The sequence below is a fragment of the Macaca thibetana genome, chromosome 1 (assembly GCF_024542745.1).
Source record: "Macaca thibetana thibetana isolate TM-01 chromosome 1, ASM2454274v1, whole genome shotgun sequence".
In the NCBI taxonomy this organism is placed as follows: domain Eukaryota; kingdom Metazoa; phylum Chordata; class Mammalia; order Primates; family Cercopithecidae; genus Macaca; species Macaca thibetana.
In genome coordinates this window covers 213,218,915-213,239,733 of record NC_065578.1, presented here as the reverse complement: position 1 = coordinate 213,239,733, position 20,819 = coordinate 213,218,915, and the positions used below count along the sequence as shown (strand labels likewise).

Sequence of the window (20,819 nt, the reverse complement as noted above, 5' to 3'; positions counted from 1 at the left end):
TTGTTTTAATTATTATTTCATTGATGACATACGATGTTGAGCATCTTTTCATTTGCTCGTTTGCCAACCGTATATCTTCCTTGATGAGATGTCTGTTAAAGTCTTTGGCTCATTTTAAAATTGAGTTGTTTGTTTTCTTACTGTTGGGTTTTTTGTTTGTCTGTTTTGAGATGGAGTCTAACTCTGTCACCCAGGCTGAAATGCAGTAGTGCGATCTCAGCTCACTGCCACTGCAACCTCCGCCTCCCAGGTTCAAGTGATTCTCCTGCCTCAGCCTCCCAAGTAGCTGAGACTACAGGGATGCACCACCATGCCTGGCTAATTTTTGTATTTTTAGGAGAGATGGGGTTTCACCATGTTGACCAGGCTAGATTTGAACACTTGACCTCAGGTGAGCTGCCCACCTTGGCCTCCCAAAGTGCTGAGATTACAGGTGTGAGCCACCATGCCAAGCACACTGTAGAATTATATTATTTATATGTATTTATTTTGAGACAGAGTCTTGCTTGGTTACCCAAGCTGGAGTGCAGCAGTGCAATCTTGGCTCACTGTCACTGCAGCCTGTGTCTTCCAGATTCAAGTAGTTCTCCTGCCTCAGCCTGCCGAGTAGCTGGGACTACAGGCATGTGTCACCATAACTGGTAATTTTTGTATTTTTAGTAGAGATAGGGTCACCATGTTGGCCAGGCTGGTCTCAAACTCCTGGCCTTAAGTGATCCATCCATCTTGGCCTCCCAAAGTGCTGGGATTACAGGCCTAAGCCACCATGACTGGCACTGTGGAGTTTTAATAGTTCTTCTTGTATATTACATAACAGTTCTTTATCAGAAGTGTCTTTTGCAAATATTTTCTCCCAGTCTTTGTCTTGTCTTTTCGTTCTCTTGACAGTGTCTCTTACAGAGCAGATAATTTTAATCTTAATGAAGTGCAGTTTACAAAGCCAGGCATGGTGGCTTATGCCTATAATCCTAGCACTTTGGGAGGCCAAGGCAGACAGATTGCCTGAGCTCAGGAGTTTGAGACCAGCCTGGGCAACGTGGCGAAACCCTGTCTCTACTAAAATGCAAAGAAGTAGCAGGGTGTGGTGGCATACGTCTATAGTCTCAGCTACTTAGGAGGCTGAGGCACAAGAATTGCTTGAACCCAGGAAGTGGAGGTTGCAGTGAGCCGAGATGGTGCCATTGCACTCCAGCCAGGCGACACAGCAAGACTCTGTCTCCAAAAAAAAAAAAAGAATCTATTTATGAGGTACGGTTTATCAATTCCTTATTTCATAGATTGTGTCTTTGGTGTTGTATCTAAAACATCATTATCAAATTGAAGGAAATTTAAAATTTCTCCTGTTACCTTCTAGGAGTTTTACAGTTTTACATCTTACAATTAGGCTTATAATCCATTTTGAGCTAATTTTTGGGAAGGATGTAAGGTTGCATCTGAATTCATTGTTTGCGCGTGGATGTCCAGTTGTTCCAGCACTATGTGTGGAAGTCTATCTTTTTCTCCATTGTGTTATCTTTGCTTCTTTGTCAAAGATCAATTGACTGTATTTATGTGGGTCTGGTTCTGGGCTCTCTATTCTGTCCCATTGATCTATTTCTTTCTTTTTTTTTTTTTTTGAGACGGAGTCTCTGTCCCCCAGGCTGGAGTGCAGTGGCGCGATCTCCACTCACTGCAAGCTCTGCCTCCCAGGTTCACGCCATTCTCCTGCCTCAGCCTCCTGTGTAGCTGGGACTACAGGTGCCCGCCACCGCACCCGGCTAATTTTTGTGTTTTTAGTAGAGATGGGGTTTCACCATGTTAGCCAGGATGGTCTCGATCTCCTGACCTCGTGATCCGCCCGTCTTGGCCTCGGCCTCTCAAAATGCTGAGATTACAGGCGTGAGCCACCGTGCCCGGCCTGATCTATTTCTTAAGTCTGTTGCCAGTACCACACTGTCTTGATCATGATAGCTTTATACTAAGTCTTGATATCAGTCCCCCAACTTCTTTCTTCTTCTTCAATATTGTGTTTTCTATTCTGTGTCTTTTCCTTCTCCATATTAGCTTTAGAACCAGTTTCTCAATATCCCTAGAGTAATTTTCTGGAGTTTTGGTTGGGATTGCATTGAATTTTTAGATCAAGTTGGGAAAAACTGACATCTTGATGATATTGAATCTTCTTACCCATGAACATGGATTATTTCTCCTTTATTTAGTTACTTGATTTCTTTCATCAGAGTTTTGGGGTTTTCCTCATATAGTTCTTCTACATATTTTGTTAGGTTTTTGCCTAAGTATCGTGTTTTTAATTTCAATTCCACGTGTTCATTGCTGGTAAATAGGGAAGCAATTGCCTTTTGCATATTAATCTTGTATCCTACAACCTTGGGTATAATTGATTATTAGTCCCAGGAGTTTGTTTTTGTTTTTCGTTGATTATTTAATCTAATATGGTTCTGATTAGCATTACCTTGATTATTGTTAAGAAAGTTGAGCACTTTTTAATACATGTATTGGCTATTTGTATAGCCTCTTCTCTGAAGTGTCAGTTCATGTTTTTTGTTTTTTGTTTTTTGGTTTTTTTTTGCCTATCCTAGTGGATTGCCTTGATTTTTCTTATTGATTTGTTGGAGTTCTTTATATATTTTAGATATAAGTCCTTTCTTTGTTACACGTAACAAAAATCTCTGCCATTCTACAGCTTGCCTTTTTTCTTTCTTAATAGTCTCTCTTTGGTAAACAGGAATTTTAAACTGTAATATAATTCAATTAACCTATCTTTCTTTTGTACTCAGTGGTTCAAGAGATATTGTTGCTTCTGTTTTTACCTTCTTGAAACCATCAGATCATTATGTGAAGAACTGTGGTCTCGCCTCTTTGTGTTTTTGTTTTGTGTTTGAGACAGGGTTTCGCTGACTCACTCAGGCTGGTATGCAGTGGTGCAATCTCAGCTCACTGCAGCCTTGACACCCCAGGCCCAAGTGATCCTCCCACCTCAGCATCTCCAGCAGCTGGAACTATAGGCCTGTGCCACAACACCAGGGTAATTTGTGTATTAACTGTAGAGACAGAGTTTTGCTATGTTGCCTAGGCTGGTCTCAAACTTCTGAGCTCGAGCGATCCTTCCACTACAGCCTCCCCAAGTTCTGGAATTACAGGTGCGAGCACTGTAATCTGGCCCCTTGGCTCTTTGGAGAGGAGAGATCACACAGAAAGAGAAGTCCAGTCAGCAGTCAGCATCAAACACAAGGAGGCCATCTTAGACCATTTAGACACTCACTGCAGTTGTGTGAGTGGCACCAGGTGAGACCAGAAGAAATGCCCAGGTGGGGCCAACCCAAATTGCTAACCCACAGAGTTATGAGCAAATAAATGATTGCTGTTTCAAGCCACTCAATTTTTTTGATTGTTATGCACCAATACATGACTAGTATAGAAACAACTTACATCTTTACAATATTGAATCCTCAAAGCCATGAACATAAATATACCTTTGCATTTAGATAGAATTCCTCAAAGTTTTCTCTAAAATGTTATATTGATTTCTTCATTAGACTTTTTCCCCTCCTCTCTTTTAATATGGAAAAAACGAAAACAGAGAATTTGAAAGAATTCCATAATGAATACCTATATTCCTATCACCTAGATTCCATAATTAATGTGGTTTTAGATATGCTCTAACACATATCCATCTATCAGCCCATCCCTCTATCCATTAGTTCATCTTATTTTTTTGATTCATTTCAAAGTAAGTTGAAGACACTAGTAATCCTATTAGCATGCATATCAATGAGAATATTAGTTTACAGTTCTTAATTTTTTGTATTCACATAAAATGAAATGCGGAAATATCATTCAATAAATTTTGAAATGCACACCTAGCTGTATAACCCAAACATTATTAAAATGAAGAACATTACCATTCAACCCAGAAAGTTCTTTCGTACCCCTTCTAAATCTCTAAATCTGTCTGTGACATTTGCCCTCTCTCCCAGAGGCCAGCATTGTTTTAATTTTTTAAACTGAATATTAGTCTTCCCTGTAGTAGAATTTTATAAACATGGAATCATACAACATGTATTCTTTCTGAAAAGTTCTTTTGACTTAACATATTCTTGAGATTGGTCTATGTTAATGCATGCATTAGCATTTTATTCCTTTTAATTGCTGAGGATTCCGTTGTCCTACCCTACCATAGTTTGTTTAGTCATTCTTCTGTTGTGGAAGCTAGGCCTTTTCCAATTTTGAGTTATTATTAATAAAACTGTTATAAAGACTCTTGTTTACTTTATTTTCTTAAAGTGTATTTTAATATTAATATGACTATATTGATTTTCTTAGGTTAGATTTTGCATCATCTATCTTTTTTCATTCTTTTAAGATTTTGGTGTCCTTGTATGTTAAATGTGTTTATTATAAACAACATTTAGTTGGGATTTTGTGTTTTAATCCATTCTGGCAACCTTTTAAATTTGCATACTTAACGTATTAAAGGTTTCATAATTATTGATATATTTAAGGTTAAATCTACCATGTTACTATGCTTTTTCTATTTCTTGACCCATTTTTCTTCCTTTCTTTGCCGCCTTTTATATTTATCTGGAGTCATGTCTGGACTACGTGTGAATAAACTTAGGACATTTTCTTCCAGATAATATTTCTCTAAATGATGTTTGAAGATAATGTTTGAAGAAGACAAACATCTAGAGATCTGACTGGCGTATTTTTCTTTTTAATAATAATTCTCTTGGCACAACACATAGCATGACCTGAAAGTGCGTCTTACTGCACATGTCCTGACAGTCATTCTGGCTCTGGAGTAAGGTGACCGGTGGGAGGAAGTGGAAAGCTAAACATTGATAAGCATATGATTTTAGACCTACCAATGCGGTTGATTTCATTTGTTTTCTTATGTGTCAGTCTGCTGATAGTAAATGAGAAACACTGCCTAAACTTCTGGCTGCTTGCTCCTTGCTTGGTATTCAGGTCACCAGAACTCCCTAAAGAATCTTCCCCATCAGTAGGATGGCCTGACACCAGAAATGACTGGTGAATGACACCAGAAATGACAGCAGATAGTGTCTGCTGGTTTCTCCCTCTCATCCTGAAATAAAGAGAAGGTATCATCCAAACGTTGCCATTTTATGTGCAGCAGCCATTTCTGATTTTTTCTTCTTACTTGGGTATAGCTGGGAAGAAGGAAGAAGCCAGATTTATTTGTGGAACTAAATTTTTTTTCAAACTTCTTCTTCGTGATACCTGTGAAATAAAGAGCATGTCAGTTAGTAACTGGCATTGTACCGACAAACACAGTTTTCCAGAGCCAAGTCGTATTGCTTATTTACATAGAGATTTTAATCCTCCTAGAAAAAAATGAATAGTTATTTACTTAACAATCCTATGGGACTTCAGGATGAAAGTGTGTTAAAAGTAGGAGGTGGGGCTCCTGAAGGATGCGGTGGACAAGCCGAAGCTGAAGAGCTACTTAACTGGACAGTTAACCATTCTGGGACGCAGCTGCAGTGTGGAAGGGGTTGGGTCACAACAAAACAAGACTTGGTTAATTAATAATTAATATTGTGTATGTCCTGCCGAAGCAAGCACAATTAATAATTAATATTGTAGATTAATAACATCAGAGTCCATTGGCTCGTAGGAAAATAAAATCAAGTAATTATCAGTCACACAAATGAGGACTCAAAAGTTGGTTTTTGTTGTGTTCTACTTTGTTCTGAGACAGGGTCTTGCTCTGTCACCCAGGCTGGAGTGCAGTGGCACCATCACAGCTCACTGCAGCCTCAACCCCTGGGCTCAAGCAATCCTCCCATCTTAACCTCCCAAGTAACTGGGACCACAGGCATGTGTCACCGCATCCAGCTAATAAAAGTTTGTTTTGCATTGATTATTTTTGGAAGAAATAGGTATAAAATTTAAACTAATTTGGTTTAAAAATTCATATCAGTAATATTCAACCAATATTCCTAATACATGTTAATTTGATTTTATTGTCTATGATGGGGAAGAAGAAAGAAAGAAGAAAAAGGGAAGAGGAGACGTAGAGAGTTATAAGGAAAGGGAGAAGAGTGAGCTCCTAAGGTCAATATTCAACCACTTACAGGGCCCAGGTTAATAAACAGCAACTCAAGCATCCTAGAGGCAGCCATTCTGAGATGAAACAACAGGCACTTCCTGCAGGCCAAACAGGACTGCCAGGACCACATGACGGGGGCTGATGGGACCAGCACACAAACACTTACAGTAGGATCCTTTAAGCTTGAACATTAACAGGTCACATGACTACTCCTCTTTCTCCCACAGACAAGGTAGGAGGCTTAGCTCCCTGATCAACCTGCTAAACCCCAGCAGAGGGAACTTCTCAGGCTGCACAGATCTTTCTTTTATTTTCTCTTTTTCTTTTTCTACTTGTTTTGAAAGCTAATTCACGCCTGTAGTCCCAGCTACTCAGGAGGCTGAGGCAGGAGAATGGCGTGAACCCGGGAGGCAGAGCTTGCAGTGAGCCGAGATCGCGCCACTGCACTCCAGCCTGGGCGACAGAGCGAGACTGCGTCTAAAAAAAAAAACCCTAATCCACTATTTCATTCAGCAAATGTTTCTGCAGTGTCTCTTATGTTCTAGACATTGGCACTGCAGCAGAGAGTAAGTCAGGCAAAGTTTCTGCCTTCGTGGATCTTACATTCTAGTGGGATAAAGGCAATAAAAATGACTTTTTAGGGGAACAATGAAGCTGTATGAAACATACTTTTGGAAAAAATGAATTTTTATATGATATAATGTCATGTAGTGATCAGAGTTGTGAAAAAAATTAAATCAGTGAGGAGACTGAAAAAGATGGGAAGGGTGGGGCTCTCTAATGTTCATTAATTGTTAATTCTCATAAGGTTATTCTGACCAGGAGAGACCTAGCAGCTCACCCATCTCTGAATTATACTGCATTGCATTTAAGTGTCCAGGCTCTGAAGTTAAGTGACTGAGTTTATCCCAGCTCTATGACTTGCTTCTTTTGGAATCTCAGAGGAATCACTTATCCTCTGTGTTTCAGTTTTCTTAATTGTAACAGGAGGATGATCATTGCAACTATCTCAAAGTGTTATTGCAAAGATGAAATGAAAGAGGGCATAGCAAGTGCACAGTATCATACTGGGCAACATTGATTTGAAAACAAAGGTTTGCTGTTATCGTTAGAAATATTACTGAGTTACGGTTTATATATTCTTTTCACCTAAAATAAAATTGTGAGAATTTATCTGTTATTAAATACTTTTTTTTTTTTTTTTTTGAGACAGAGTTTTGTTCTGTCACCCAGGCTGAAATGCTTTGGCACAATCTTGGCTCACTGCAACGGTCACTTTCCAGGCTCAAGTGATCCTCTCACCTCAGCCTCCCAAGTAGCTGGGACTACAGGTGCACACCACCACACCCGGCTAATTTTTGTATTTCTTTTTCTGGAGAGACAAGGTCTCACTATGTTTCTGAGAGTGATCTCAAACTCCTGGATTCAATCAATCCAACTGCCTCAGCCTCCCAAAGTGCTGGGATTACAGGCATGAGCCATTGTGCCTGGCTTGTCATTAAATACTTTGGAAAAACTATGGAGTATGTTATCACATATACCATCCTTCACTTAGCCATTTTTGCATGATTGGACATGTTTCCACAATTTTGAAAATGGGTTACACTTTCCAAAGTTCACTTTCTTCCCTTCTCTTCCTACATTTAGACGGAAAAGGAAATATAAACTCATGTTCTGATTTATCTTTTGTTGTACCATGATTAATATTTTATAATGTGTTGTTTAATTCTAAAGAGATGTATACATGATTTAAAGAAGTTCACATTCAGAATTAGCATTTCTATATTTAAAAATAATAAGTCAAAAGAGACTAAGATATCTGTTATTGAACCTTTTACTCAAAGGACTTTCTTCCAACTGTACTTTAAGTTCCTTAATCTATAAATGGATTCCTGGTGCTCGGAACAGTGCAGGGGACATGATGAATATTTTAAGGTGTTCCATAAATATTTGTTTCATTGAAGTGAAATTTCTCCGCCTAAATTTCTGGGGTCGTTTTATGCCCACAATTTTGGAAGTGTTTTTATGAAAATAGGCATTTGGTGTCTAACTATTGGTTTTATTTCATCCCTTATTTTTCCATTTAGGCTCTTTGGAGTTCTAAAATTATAGACAGGTAGCATAGTGGTGCTTCAATCCATCCCAGTTTCCAGATTTTGTCATCTTACTAAGTGCACAATTTTTAACAGGGTCTTAATTTTATATTGGAAACCAATTTTGACGCCCGGACTTGACTATTTCCTTTAGTAAACCTGAAGAGAGTTTTATGTGAGGATTTTTCAATTTAAGCAAATTAAGGCATCTATTTTCTATAACCAAAGGAAGACATCTATTCGTTTTGTCTTTCCGGTGTGATCAACAATCTGTCAGAGTGATTAAGAGAAAATAAAGGATCTGTCAGAACATCAGGTTATTAGACATCTTAAAAATGTCTTTATGTTTGGATAATTTATCATTCTTTGTTATCTCTAATAAAATTGATTATAGTAGAGTCAAACTCTGGTTATTGGAGTGTAGCTTAGTCTTCATGTAGATTAACTGTGAATAATTTTTAATTCCATATTGTTTTCCCCCAGTACCTAAGACATATTTAGCCATCTTCTTTCTGTCACTTAGTATTTACTTAAAGAATGTAAATTATATAACATCAGATGAGATAAAATTTAAGAGTGCAAATAGGCATAAAATACATGAATTATAAAACATAATGCATATATTCACAGAGTCGTGCAGGAAAAAAATACAAATACTTTCTTTATTACCTTTTAGTTTTGGATTTTTTTTTTTCATTTCCACGTCTCTAGACAAGGTTTTGGATTATTTATACAACTGTGTTTCATCAGTTACATAAAACGATTAAAAGTAAATGATATATGTTTTTTAACCAGAAAACTCTTCTAATACCAAAAATTCTTACTCAAATAATTGTCAGAATTGATTAACAGAAATTATTCATATTCTCCTTAAGTGCACAAGCTAACAATATTATGGCAAATTTTCAATATTAAACAAAGCAGCTTTGAATATCATTGTTGTTGTTATCAGTATTTATCTATTACTGAATTAGGCACAATCAATAAAGGCCAACTCCTTTTTAATTTTAATCTGACTTCATAGAAAGGAGACTTATAAGAAATTACAATGTGCTATATCTTCCTCCTAATGTTTGATCTATTTTAAAGACTGGATAAATGGCCACGGGTTAAGTTAGGCCCCTGAAAGCTTCTAGAACTAGTAGAAGAGTGATAGGTTATATAGTGATAGCAGTGTAGGCTATCATGGTTTAATTGAATGAGCATGGAATTTGGAGTCAAAAGTGGATCTCAGCTTATCACTTCATTTGTATGTGATCTTTGGTAAGGCACTTGACCTTACTTTAGACTCCATTTTTTCCCAGCTCTAAGAGAGTATAATATTTTCTTTGTACTTACTGTGAAAATCAAATAGATCATTTATGAAATCACTGCAAACTATAAAGCACTGCATGTTCGTTATTTTTATTAATACTTCAGAGAAATTCTTGCAGCTCAGACAGAAACTGATCAATGTCATGGCTTTACTCTGTAGGTGCAACCAAATGAAGACGCAGGGATGCTTACACAGCCCTCCTCTATGTCATGTCAAATCTCCTGATTTCTAGAACAGCTCGGTGAATTTCAGCCGTAAAGCTCTAGATAAGCTTCATTAGCTGAGGCTTATTGATCTTATTTGATTTTTCTCTCTCTCTATGTCCAGAAAATTCATGATTTTCATCTCACTGAGCTAAAACACACACATCTGGAATATTCATAAAAAGTATGAACTGAGGCTGGGATCAGTGCCTCACGCCTGTAATCGCAACACTTTGGGAGGCTGAGGTGGGTGGATCACCTGAGGTCAGGAGTTCGAGACCAGCCTGACCAACATGGAAAAACCCCGTCTCTACTAAAAAAAATACAAAATTAGCCGGACACAGTGGCACATGCCTGTAATCCCAGCTACTTGGGAGGCTGAGGCAGAAGAATCGCTTGAACCTGGGAGGCGGAGGTTGCGGTGAGCTGAGTTCGTGCCACTGCACTCCAGCCTGGGCAACAAGAGTGAAACTCCGCCTCAAAAAAAAAAAAATTATGAACTGAAATGATTTTAGGTTCAGAATGTTTCTGAAAGCAGAGACATATTTAAAAAAAAAAAAAAACCAGAAATAGGATACACTGAAATTGGAGTTAGCTGTGGAATTAGTACTAACTTACTTTTTCATGTTGAACATGACCTCCCTTCTTCTTTCCTGTAATGCCATCTGAAGAGTCCTTTTGGGCTTCTACACCAATCAGTGGAAGAAATCTCAGACTAGTGGGGCTTGATATCTGGAAGCCATAAATTAGTCAGTGAGACACACTCAAAGTGATGACTTCTGTAATATGATTTCAGGAATTGGGATGAGGAATGAGAAGGCTCAGCTGCTTCAAAATACACAGCCCCCTTCTTCCCAGTTGCTCAATATTAAACCTTTATTTTATTTTTTATTTTTAAAATAGAGACAGGGTCCCATTACGTTGCCCAGGCTGGTCTCGAATTTCTGGGCTCAAGCAATCTCCTTGCCTCTGCCTCCCAACATTCCGGGGTTACAGATGTGAGACACTGCATTCAGTGTACCCTTTAGAAATTCACTATTAAATCTTGATAGTTCAGCCTTTAGCATCATCCGTTAGCTTACGTGTGATACCTATCACAACATGTTCTTAGGAAAGATAACATTTAAGATGTAAGTTAATTTGAAATATTTGCTCTCTGGCTTCTTATTTCTTGGGTTAATTAACTAGTTGTCTAACCAAGGTTACCTGGGATAGAGACTTAAAGGATGAGTAGGGATTTGGAGGGAAACAAGAAATGAATGAATCCTGGGCAGGGGGGCAGCACAGGCACAGTTTCAGAGGTGTGGGAGAGACCAGTGATGGTTAAGGCATGGAAAGTAATTTCATATGGTTGGAATATAGGCAGAGTATGAGGAGAAGGTGGTGAAAAAAGAGGGTGGATCCTGGAGGTTGTATAAGCCAAGCAAAGGCATTTGGATTTTACCCTGTAGTTGATGAGCCACCAGAGTAACGTTCAAAATAATCACCATGTGGTATGGCAGAGATAAGGGACCCGGTCATTGACACACACAGCCCAAGACTTTTCTGGGACTGCACATGATACATTTTTGGAGGCAACGGTCCACTTGACTGTATGATTTTCTCCAACCTTGCTTGGTAGCCCAGGAATGAGATGGCAGATTCCCTACTGTTCTGTGACCCCTCTACTCCTAGAAACTCCAACTCACCCTGTATATAGGCAGAGAGCCAAAAACAATCCCTGCCTCTCTGTTTTCAGTCACAAAACCTTCCAAGGGATATCTTCGAATCTGCAAAACAAAGGGATGAATGTTTAATGAAAGGGGCACATCCTATCACTGGTAAAATACCTGGGTTCAAATCCTGACTCTGTCACTTATTAGATGTGTGATCTTAGACAAGGGCGTTCCCTGTTACCTCGTTATGAGAATCAAATGAAATCATATGTAAAGTAAGGTGCTATTCAATTGTAAGGTTTAGTACCGCTGTATCATCATTCATGGTCACAATACATCAAAAAAGAAATTAACAGAAGAAGTGAATAGATAAATATTACATAATTCAGAATGAAAAGGAATGGGCAAAATAAGACTGCTGGTGAAAATCAGAGTCCTAAGGGAAAGGCATTTTAATTTAACTTTAGCATTCAACTTTTGTTGTTTTACCAACCAACTGAGGTAAAAAGAGAATAAAGCAGCCGGGCACAGTGGCTCATGCCTGGAATCCCAGCGCTTTCGGAGGCCAAGGTGGGCAGATCATGAGGTCAAAAGATCAAGACCATCCTGACCAACATGGTGAAACCCCGTCTCTACTAAAAATACAAAAATTATCTGGGCGTGGTGGCGGCGCCTGTAGTCCCAGCTACTTGGGAGGCTGAGGCAGCAGAATCGCTTGAACATGGGTGGCGGAGGTTGCAGTGAACTGAGATCGCACCACTGCACTCCAGCCTGGGTAACAGAGTGAGACTCTGTCTCAAAAAAAAAAAAAAAAAAAAAAAAAAAAAAAGAGTAAAGCTTATGATATGTGGGGCATTCAATTATTTCATTTCAAGGGCTCTAAAATCCATTATAAAGATTTCTCCAAATTTACTTAATGTTTCAGTTAAGCTACTTAAAAAATGATTTCTTATCTCTAAATTGAAAGAGAATGTTAAAAGTGAATTCCAGTCTTTATTTCTAGGTTGTACTATTTTAGGCCTAGTCAACAAAATTGAGTATCTGTTACAGGCTATGCATGTATCTTTGCTCATAAAAAGCTTATGATTTAGTGGTAGGGATGGGAAGTAGAGGTAATTATACAAATAATTCCTTTTTTTTTTTTTCTTGAGAAAGAGTTTTGCTCTTGTTGTCCAGGCTGGAGTGCAATGGTGCAACCTCGGCTCACTACAACCTCTGCCTCCTGAGTTCAAGGGATTCTCCTGCCTCAGCCTCCCGAGTAGCTAGGATTACAGGTGGCCGCCACTATGCCCAGCTAATTTTTGTGTTTGTAGTAGAGACAGGTTTCACCATGGTGGCCAGGCTGGTCTCAAACTCCTGACCTCAGGTGATCCACCTGTCTCAGCCTCCCAAAGTGTTGAGATTACAGGCATGAGCCACTGCACCCAGCTGAATAATTCTGTCTTTGTTTTTTTTTTTTTTGAGACGGAGTCTCGCTCTGTCACCCAGGCTGGAGTGCAGTGGCAGGATCTTGGCTCACTGCAAGCTCCACCTCCTGGGTTCACACCATACTCCTGCCTCAGCCTCCCAAGTAGCTGGGACTACAGGCGCCCGCCACCACACCCGGCTAATTTTTTGTGTTTTTAGTAGAGACGGGGTTTCACCAAGTTAGCCAGGATGGGAATAATTCTATCTTAATGTAGAACATGATGATAGAACATGTTATGAGACATGAAGCAGGGAGACATGGGGCCTTTGGTGAAAGTGGAACTAATGTTTATTGAGAAACTAAAATGTACCTAGTATGTATTTTCTCATTTAATTCTCACAAAAACCCTTTGAAGGATTTTCAGATGAGGAAAGAAAGAAGGAACTTATCTAAAATTAAATCTAAGTCTGTTAGACTCCACATCCTGTGGCTTCCCTCCTTATCACCCTGTCTTGAGGGAAAAGAAGGTACCACAGCTCCATTTGGACAGAAAGGTAAAGCTTTAGAAAATTGTTTCATTTGAAAAGAATTGAAGATTAAATATTTATTAAATGTGAGGTAGATACTGTTAAAAAATAATGACATACTGAACATTCAGTGGACGCTTGTGGATCTGCTGTCTGGTTTACAAATTGGAACAACACCCCCAACTTTGAGCTTCTCCGTATGTGAAGCTCTCCCTCACCTCACTCCTGCTCATCTGCCCTCAGACATAAATGACAGTCCAGAATTTTGCGGTTTTAATTATCTTGCTTTTGTTTATATAATTTTACCTAATACATGCTTCTTGCCCAAACAACATTTTGTTTCGTTTTACCTGTTTTTGACTGTTACATAAATGAAATTGTTATGGATATACTTGTGCAAAATTGTGCTCATTCAATGGTTGCTTCAAACCTTCAGTCTTATAGATGAGCGTTACTCTCATTCATTTATTTTCACAGGCCTATAGTATTCCAATTTACGAATATGCCATAATTTATTTGCCCATTATCCTGTTGATGAGCACTTAGGCTGCTTTCAGTGGGGTTGCTATTGCAAACTGCACTTCTCTGAGCCTCCTGGTACCTGTCTCCTAAGGAGAAGTTCAAGTTTCCCCAAGGTATACATTTAATAGGATAGGCCTGTTTTCATCTTTACTAGATAATGCCACATTGCTTTCCACAGTGGTTCTACCAATTTACACCACTACCATCAGCATATTAGTGTTCTGACTGTGCCACAAAACACCAACCCTTGATCTTTTCAGACTTTTTGGTATTTGTCAATCTGGCTTCTGTGGAGGAAGGGCTCCTATGGAGTCCCCCTCTGCCATCTTGCCCAGCCCCTTATTTTAAACCATTTTGTTGAATTGTCTCTTTTTTCCTCACTGATTTTAGGAGTTCTTTCCATATCCTGTACAGTAACCTTTTTCTGTTATTTTTTTAATTATTATTTTTATTTTTATTTTATTTTATTTTTTGAGATGGAGTATCACTCTTGTCACCCAGGCTGGAGTGCAGTGGTGCCATCTCAGCTCACTGCAACCTCCGCCTCCTGGGTTCAAGCGATTCTCCTGCCTCAGCCTCCTGAGTAGCTGGGGTAGGTGCACACCACCACGTCCCACTGATGTTTTGTATTTTTAGTAGAGATGGGGTTTCACCGTGTTGCTCAAGATGGTCTCAATCTCCTGACCTCATGATCCGCGCACCTCGGCCTCCCAAAATGCTGGGATTACAGGCACGGGCCACCGTGCCCGGCCCCTGTATACTAACCTTTCTATGTGTTACAAAGATAGGGTGGACTTGGACAGATGGAAGAGGTTATAGATGTGGCAAGGACATCCCAGGGGAACTAAATTGTAGGGCAGAAGACAGAGAGGAATGCTCAGGAAACAGTAATTAGTTTGATTTGTAGAGGGTGGGGTAACTGTAGGTTAGTAATGGGAGATACATTTAGAAAGGTTCATTTGGTTTCTTTTGTGGAAAACCTTGAGGAAATCAATTAATGCTAGACCTTAGCCTAAAGAATCATTTTATATCTGTTCTCTAGAAGTGTTAAAATTAGAAATAGAATGAACAATAGTACACTTTTGTCTCTTAATTCTGCACTGAAGGCAAACGTGTCTGTCTGTGAAAGGTAGAAGAACAGCTACCAAAGATGTCTACATCCTTTTCTCCTACTTCCTAACTTGTGAATATATTGCTTTACTTGGCAAAAGAGACTTTGCAGATATGATTAATGTTAAGAACCTTGAGACAAGGAGATTATGCTATATTCTCTAGGTAAGCCAAGTCTAATCACTTTAATCTTTTGTTGTTTTTTCTTTTCTTTTTTTTTTTTTTTTTTCCAGACAGGGTCTCACTCTTTCGCCCAAGCTAGAGTGAAGTGGTGGGATCATAGCTCACTGTAACCTCAAATTCCTGAGCTCGAGTGATCCTCCCACCTCAGCCTCCCAACTAGCTGGAACCACAGGTGCACTGTCACCATGCTCAGCTACTTTTAAAACAAATTTTTAATAGAGACCTAGTCTCACTATGTTGTCTAGACTGGTCTTGAACTCCTGGACTCAAGATATCTTTCCACCTTGACCTCCCAACATGATGGGTTTACAGGCCACTGCGCCCAGCCCACATAAATATTTAAAAGCAGAGAATTTTTCCTGCTGGGTCAGAGAGTTATAGTCAGAGAGAGGACACATTTCTGGCTTTTTTTTTTTTTCTTTTTTTTTTGAGACAGAGTCTCACTCTGTCACCCAGGCAGGAGTGCAGTGGTGTGATCTCAGCTCACTGCAACCTCCGCCTCCTGGGTTCAAGCGATTCTCATGCCTCAGCCTCCCGAGTAGCTGGGACTACAGGTGCTTGTCACCATGCCTGGCTGATTTTTTTACTTTTAGTAGAGATTTTTTACTTTTACTTTTCGCCATGTTGACCAGGCTGGTCTCGAACTCCTGACCTCAGGGGATCCACGCACCTTGGACTCCCAAAGTTCTGAGATTACAGGGGTGAGCCACCATGTCGGGTCCATTTCTGGCTTTGAAGATGAAGGAAGGGAGCCACAAGCTAAGGAATACGGGCTTCTCTCTTACAGCCTCCAGAAAGAAACTCAGCTCAGGTGACGACACCTCAGTGTAGCCCCCATGTAGAACTTTTGGCCTCCAAAATTGTAAGATAATTAATTTATATTGCTTAAGCCACTCAGTTTGTGGTAATTTGTGATACCATCAATAAAAAATTAATATGTTATATTACTAGACATATTTGAATTCAGAAAAACAAAAGCAAGGTTTTTGTTGTTGTTGCTGTTTTTTCTTTTTCTTTTTTTTTTTTTTAAGCTACCTTAGGAGAAGAAAGAGACTTGAAAAACTTGAAGTCCTGTTCCACTTCAAAGGCCTTGGGAGGTGTGCGTTTGAAAAGCAAAGACATTGAGCTCATTTTTCTCCATCTGCATATAGAGACAAGAATAAGTACATACCCATACTTTTTATTCTGTGCCAACTAAACAAAGATCCATTATGTCCTTCTCTGGTGCCCACATTTCTTGGTTCCTATGGCATCAGTCCCAGTGACAATATCTCTGAACCCAACTCTTATTCCACTTGGTTTCCCAAATATTCCTCTAAAGAAACCACAGCAACTCCCACTCAGCCAGAACATTCCATTTATTTATTTATTTATTTTTATATTTTTTGAGACAGGGTCTCGCTCTGTCACCCAGTATGGAGTGTAGTAGTGCAGTCTTGGCTCACTGCAACCTCCACCTCCCAGGTTCAAGTGATCCTTGTGCCTCAGCCTCTCAAATAGCTGGGATTACAGGTGCACGTCACCACGCCCAACTACTTTTTATATTTTTACTAAAGATGGGGTTTTGCCCTGTTAGCCAGGCTGGTCTCGAACTCCTGACCTCAAGTGATCTGCCCATGTCATCCTCCTACAGTGCTGGGATTACAGGCCTGAGCCACTGTGCCCGGCCATTTCATGTATTTAAATTCACTAATAGCACTTGGGGAGTGGGAGGGGAAACTGTATATTAGGGACTAGGAAACCTCTTTTACAAGACCAGTGCTTGACTTTTGTATAGTTCAAGGAAGCTTCCCCTATAGTCAAAACTTAATTATGTATATATTTAGAAAGTCATAACTATTTTTTTTAACTTTTATTTAAGTTCAGTGGTACATGTGCAGGTTTGTTATTTTGGTAAACTCGTGTCATGGGGGTTTGTTACACAGATATTTCATCACCCAGGTATTAAGTCTAGTACCCATTAGTTATTTTTCCTGATCCTCTCCCTCCTCCCACCCTCCACCCTCAAGTAGGCCCCAGTGTGTGTTATTCCCCTCTATGTGTCCACGTGTTCTCATCATTTAGCTCCCACTTATGAGTGAGAACATGCAGTATTAGGTTTTCTGTTCCTGCATTAGTTTGCTAAGGATAGTAGCCTCCAGCTCCATTCACGTTCCTGCAAAGGACATGATCTCATTCTTTTTTTGTGGGTGCATGGTATTTCATGGTGTATGTGTACCACACTTTCTTTATCCAGTCTACCACTGATGCACACCTAGGTTGATTGCATGTCTTTGCTATTGTGAATAGTGCTGCAATGAACATACACATGCATGTATCTTTATGGTAGAATGATTTGTATTCCTTTGGGTTTATACCAAGTAAAGAGATTGCTGGGTTGAATGATATTTCTGTTTAACATTTTCAAAAGACAAGAAATACTATGTCCTGAAATGAAGTCATTCTACAGAACAAGGCCCATTTTGCTACAGATAAGCCAATATTATTTAGCAACAACAACATAACATGAGCACATGTCCTACGCTAAAGCTGTCCCATATATACCATGCCCTTTCATGCTTCAGGATCTACCATTCACATCTGCTCCCTCTGCTTGTGATATTCTCCATTAGTCATTCTTTATTAGTTCCACAAATGTCTTTTGAGTGCCTGCTGTGTGGTGAGCACTCAGCTATGAACTGTTTTATACAAAGATGTATAAAACAAGGTCCTAGTCTTCAAGGAACTCACAGTGTAGGGAAGAAGACACATATGGACAAATTGGAATCCTGTCTTAAGTACTAGGATATATGAACATTCAAGGCTAAGCAATTGCCCAAAGTAAAACTGAGCAACTTTGCTTGGTAAACTTTGCTGCATCTTGAAGCTTGGCTTACTACACCACCTCTTCCATCTTAGCCAGCCTCTTCTCCAGTGCTCCTTACTGGCCGGCCAAAGTAGTCCTTGAACACTCTGAAGGGATCACCTGGAACCCTTCTTGATTGTTTTCAAGTTGTTCCTGCTTTGATCCAAATCCTGTGTGGCTTCTGATTTTTAGCTTCAATTCCTATTTAGAATCCTTCTACCATCTTTTGAATTAGGTAATGACCTTGGGTCTTTCCAGCCTTGAGTGCACTTGGGATTTCCCTAAAGGACTTTAGCTTTGACATCCCTCTCTGATTTTTCCATTTGGACTCATCTTCCTTGGCTCCCTTAGTGCTGGTCTGTGAGGTGTAACCAGTCCAGGCAGGTCTGGTCCACTGAGGGCTAGATATTTTGACATTCACCATCTAGGGCTAAGCTCCGCTGATACTGAAACCTTAGAGTCCTGAACTCTTCCATTGTGACAAAGGCCTAACCACATCTAAAACCAGGATTGAAGATTGCAAAAGCGGAAAATAGCTTCTCTCTCACATTCTGTGCTCTATCCTTCCTCCCCTATGCCTTTAAGCATGGTCAGATTACCCTCACTGAGTTATTGCACCTTTGGTCTTCTTTGGTTAAATCCTATTTGCCCTTCTGTTACTATCTTAAGAATCAGATGTTCCCAGAAGTACTATGAATTTTAGCTTTGTTTAGAAACAATACATCTCCCTTCCACTGGATTACAAAATTATTGAAAAGTTCTGGGCCTCTTGCCTTGAATCCTCCACCTCAAGGACAGTGCCACAGCATCTCAGCAGTTTGATTCTTGTACACTTATCTAAAGAAGAGCTAATGATCTTACTTTTCCCGGTCAAATATCAGAGGATATTCATATTTTTGCTTCTCTGTGAACTTGCTTTCTTCTTTTATTTCAATGGGATATTCAGTAACATCACAAGGCAAAATGAAATCACTTGTCTGTGATAATTCAAAGAGCCTTCGCTGTCCAAAATAGCCACAATAATGTCCGTTGAGGGCATGCCAGAGCCTGAGGGAAGGAAAAGGAAGGGAGGAAAAAGTAACTGGAAAATTCGGTCAAAGTTATTCTGTTCATTAGATCATTTATGTAAATTTGTGCTGGTCCATCAAGGATTTCTTACTTGAGTTCAATACCCTGTCTATTAAATACTGTGGAGCTAATCAAAATGTAAACTTTTTTTTTTTTTTGAGATGGAGTTTTGCTCTTGTCACCCAGGCCGGAGTGCAATGGCACGATCTCAGCTCACTGCAACCTCTGCCTTCTGGGTTCAAGTGATTCTCCTGCCTCAGCTTCCCGAGTAGCTGAGATTACAGAAGCCCACCACCATACTTGGCTAATTCTTGTATTTTTAGTAGAGATGGGGTTTCACCACATTGGCCAGGCTGGTCTCGAACTCCTGACCTTACATGATCTGCCCACCTTGGCCTCCCAAAGTGCTGGGATTATAGGCATGAGCCACCATGTCCGGCCAACTTTTTTTTTGGAGAAGGAGTCTCGCTCTGTCGCCCAGGCTGGAGTGCAGTGGCGCAATCTCGGCTCACTGCAAGCTCCATCTCCCGGGCTCACGCCATTCTCCTGCCTCAGTCTCCGGAGTAGCTGGGACTACAGGTGCCCACCACCACGCCTGGCTAATCTTTTTTTTTTTTTTTTTTTTTTTTTTTTTGTATTTTTAGTAGAGATGGGGTTTCACTGTGTTAGCCAGGATGGTCTCGATCTCCTGACCTTGTGATCCACCCGCCTCGGCCTCCCAAAATGCTGGGATTAATAGGTGTGAGCCACTGTGTCCAGCCTCCGGCCAACATTTTTATCAGTTAGACTGTAGTCTGCAAACTTTTTGGGAAATATTAGTTTGAATCTGTACTTATGACACCCATTTGTCAAAGCTAGAAAACAAATGGGCAGTGTTATTTCAGGATAATAAAACTGCATTTGGTTGCTAAGGGTAATGGCCTCTAGCTCCATCCATGTCCCTGCAAAAGACATGATCTCGTTCTCTTTTATGGCTGCTTAGCATTCCATGGTGTATGTACACCACATTTGCTTTCTTTCTGTTTTCTTTTGGGAAAACAACACTGCCCATTCAAGCTAATCAGAACCCTTGTTGACTAACAGTGTATTCGTTGAATTAGGTCTTAGAATGGGCTGTGTCTCAGCTGGCTACTTTTCAAATCAGCATCAACCGAACTTCAGGGAGGAGAGATCTCATGATGCTTTTACTACTATCAAATTCTCCTCAACCTCCATCCACAACTGCTACTATTGTGCAAATACCCTGCTAATGTTTACAACTGAGTTCTGAAATAGGACAGCAAGAGAAGTGACTCGTTATCCACATGCCTTTTTTCACTATCACTTCATTCCAAGAGGTCCCTCTAAATAGCCCATGTGGTTGAAAGTAATACAGAGTATTATTAACTGGAGTGTGCCCTAGGCCATATGAGAACATAAAATAGTATTTGGAAGGTCTTCCTTCTATTTCTTGATTTCAACCTCAGAGTGGCAAATGATGGAATTAATCATCATGAGCCCTGCAGCAGTGACCTAAAAGGAGGAGGAGGCAAGCAAGCTAAAGAAACTAAGAGTAGATTCTGCAAAGTCTGAATAGCCTCCCGCCTCAGAGAGGTAGATGCTGAGAAAGAGGCAGAAACAGAGGTATCTATTTGGGACTTCTGCCACTTGACAGTGTCCTGATTAACATGAGCATCTTCTATCCCTTCTATGTATTAATTTTCCAGCCCTATAAAAATGTCGTGGCCTGGCCAGAGCCTTTACCAAAGAGAAATAGACCAGCCCTTTAATAGTAAAAGTTAGAAGGGTGAGGGACTAACTTCAGAACAATTCTAAATTTA

General features: G+C 39.9%; 1 protein-coding gene and 1 long non-coding RNA gene across 4 annotated transcripts in view; one reads left to right on the top strand and one right to left on the bottom strand.

Annotated features, from left to right (window-relative positions):
- The window catches only part of LOC126943011 (uncharacterized), a 189,330-nt gene that overhangs the window by 44,059 nt on the left and 124,452 nt on the right, over positions 1–20,819 (top strand). The gene's annotated exons all lie outside the window — the stretch shown is intronic.
- The window catches only part of WDR64 (WD repeat domain 64), a 157,610-nt gene continuing 141,127 nt past the window's right edge, over positions 4,337–20,819 (bottom strand). For 2 of the 3 annotated variants that reach the window (XM_050771065.1, XM_050771076.1), the window contains 5 exons: positions 18,793–18,978; positions 16,122–16,227; positions 11,370–11,450; positions 10,300–10,413; positions 4,337–5,238 (listed from right to left, as the gene is read on the bottom strand). In XM_050771065.1, coding sequence (XP_050627022.1) covers positions 5,155–5,238; positions 10,300–10,413; positions 11,370–11,450; positions 16,122–16,227; positions 18,793–18,978 — 571 coding nt within the window. In that variant the 3' untranslated portion in view covers positions 4,337–5,154. Of the gene's footprint in view, positions 5,239–10,299; positions 10,414–11,369; positions 11,451–16,121; positions 16,228–18,792; positions 18,979–20,819 lie in introns of those variants that run through there. The other variant, XM_050771087.1, reaches the window with a different exon arrangement.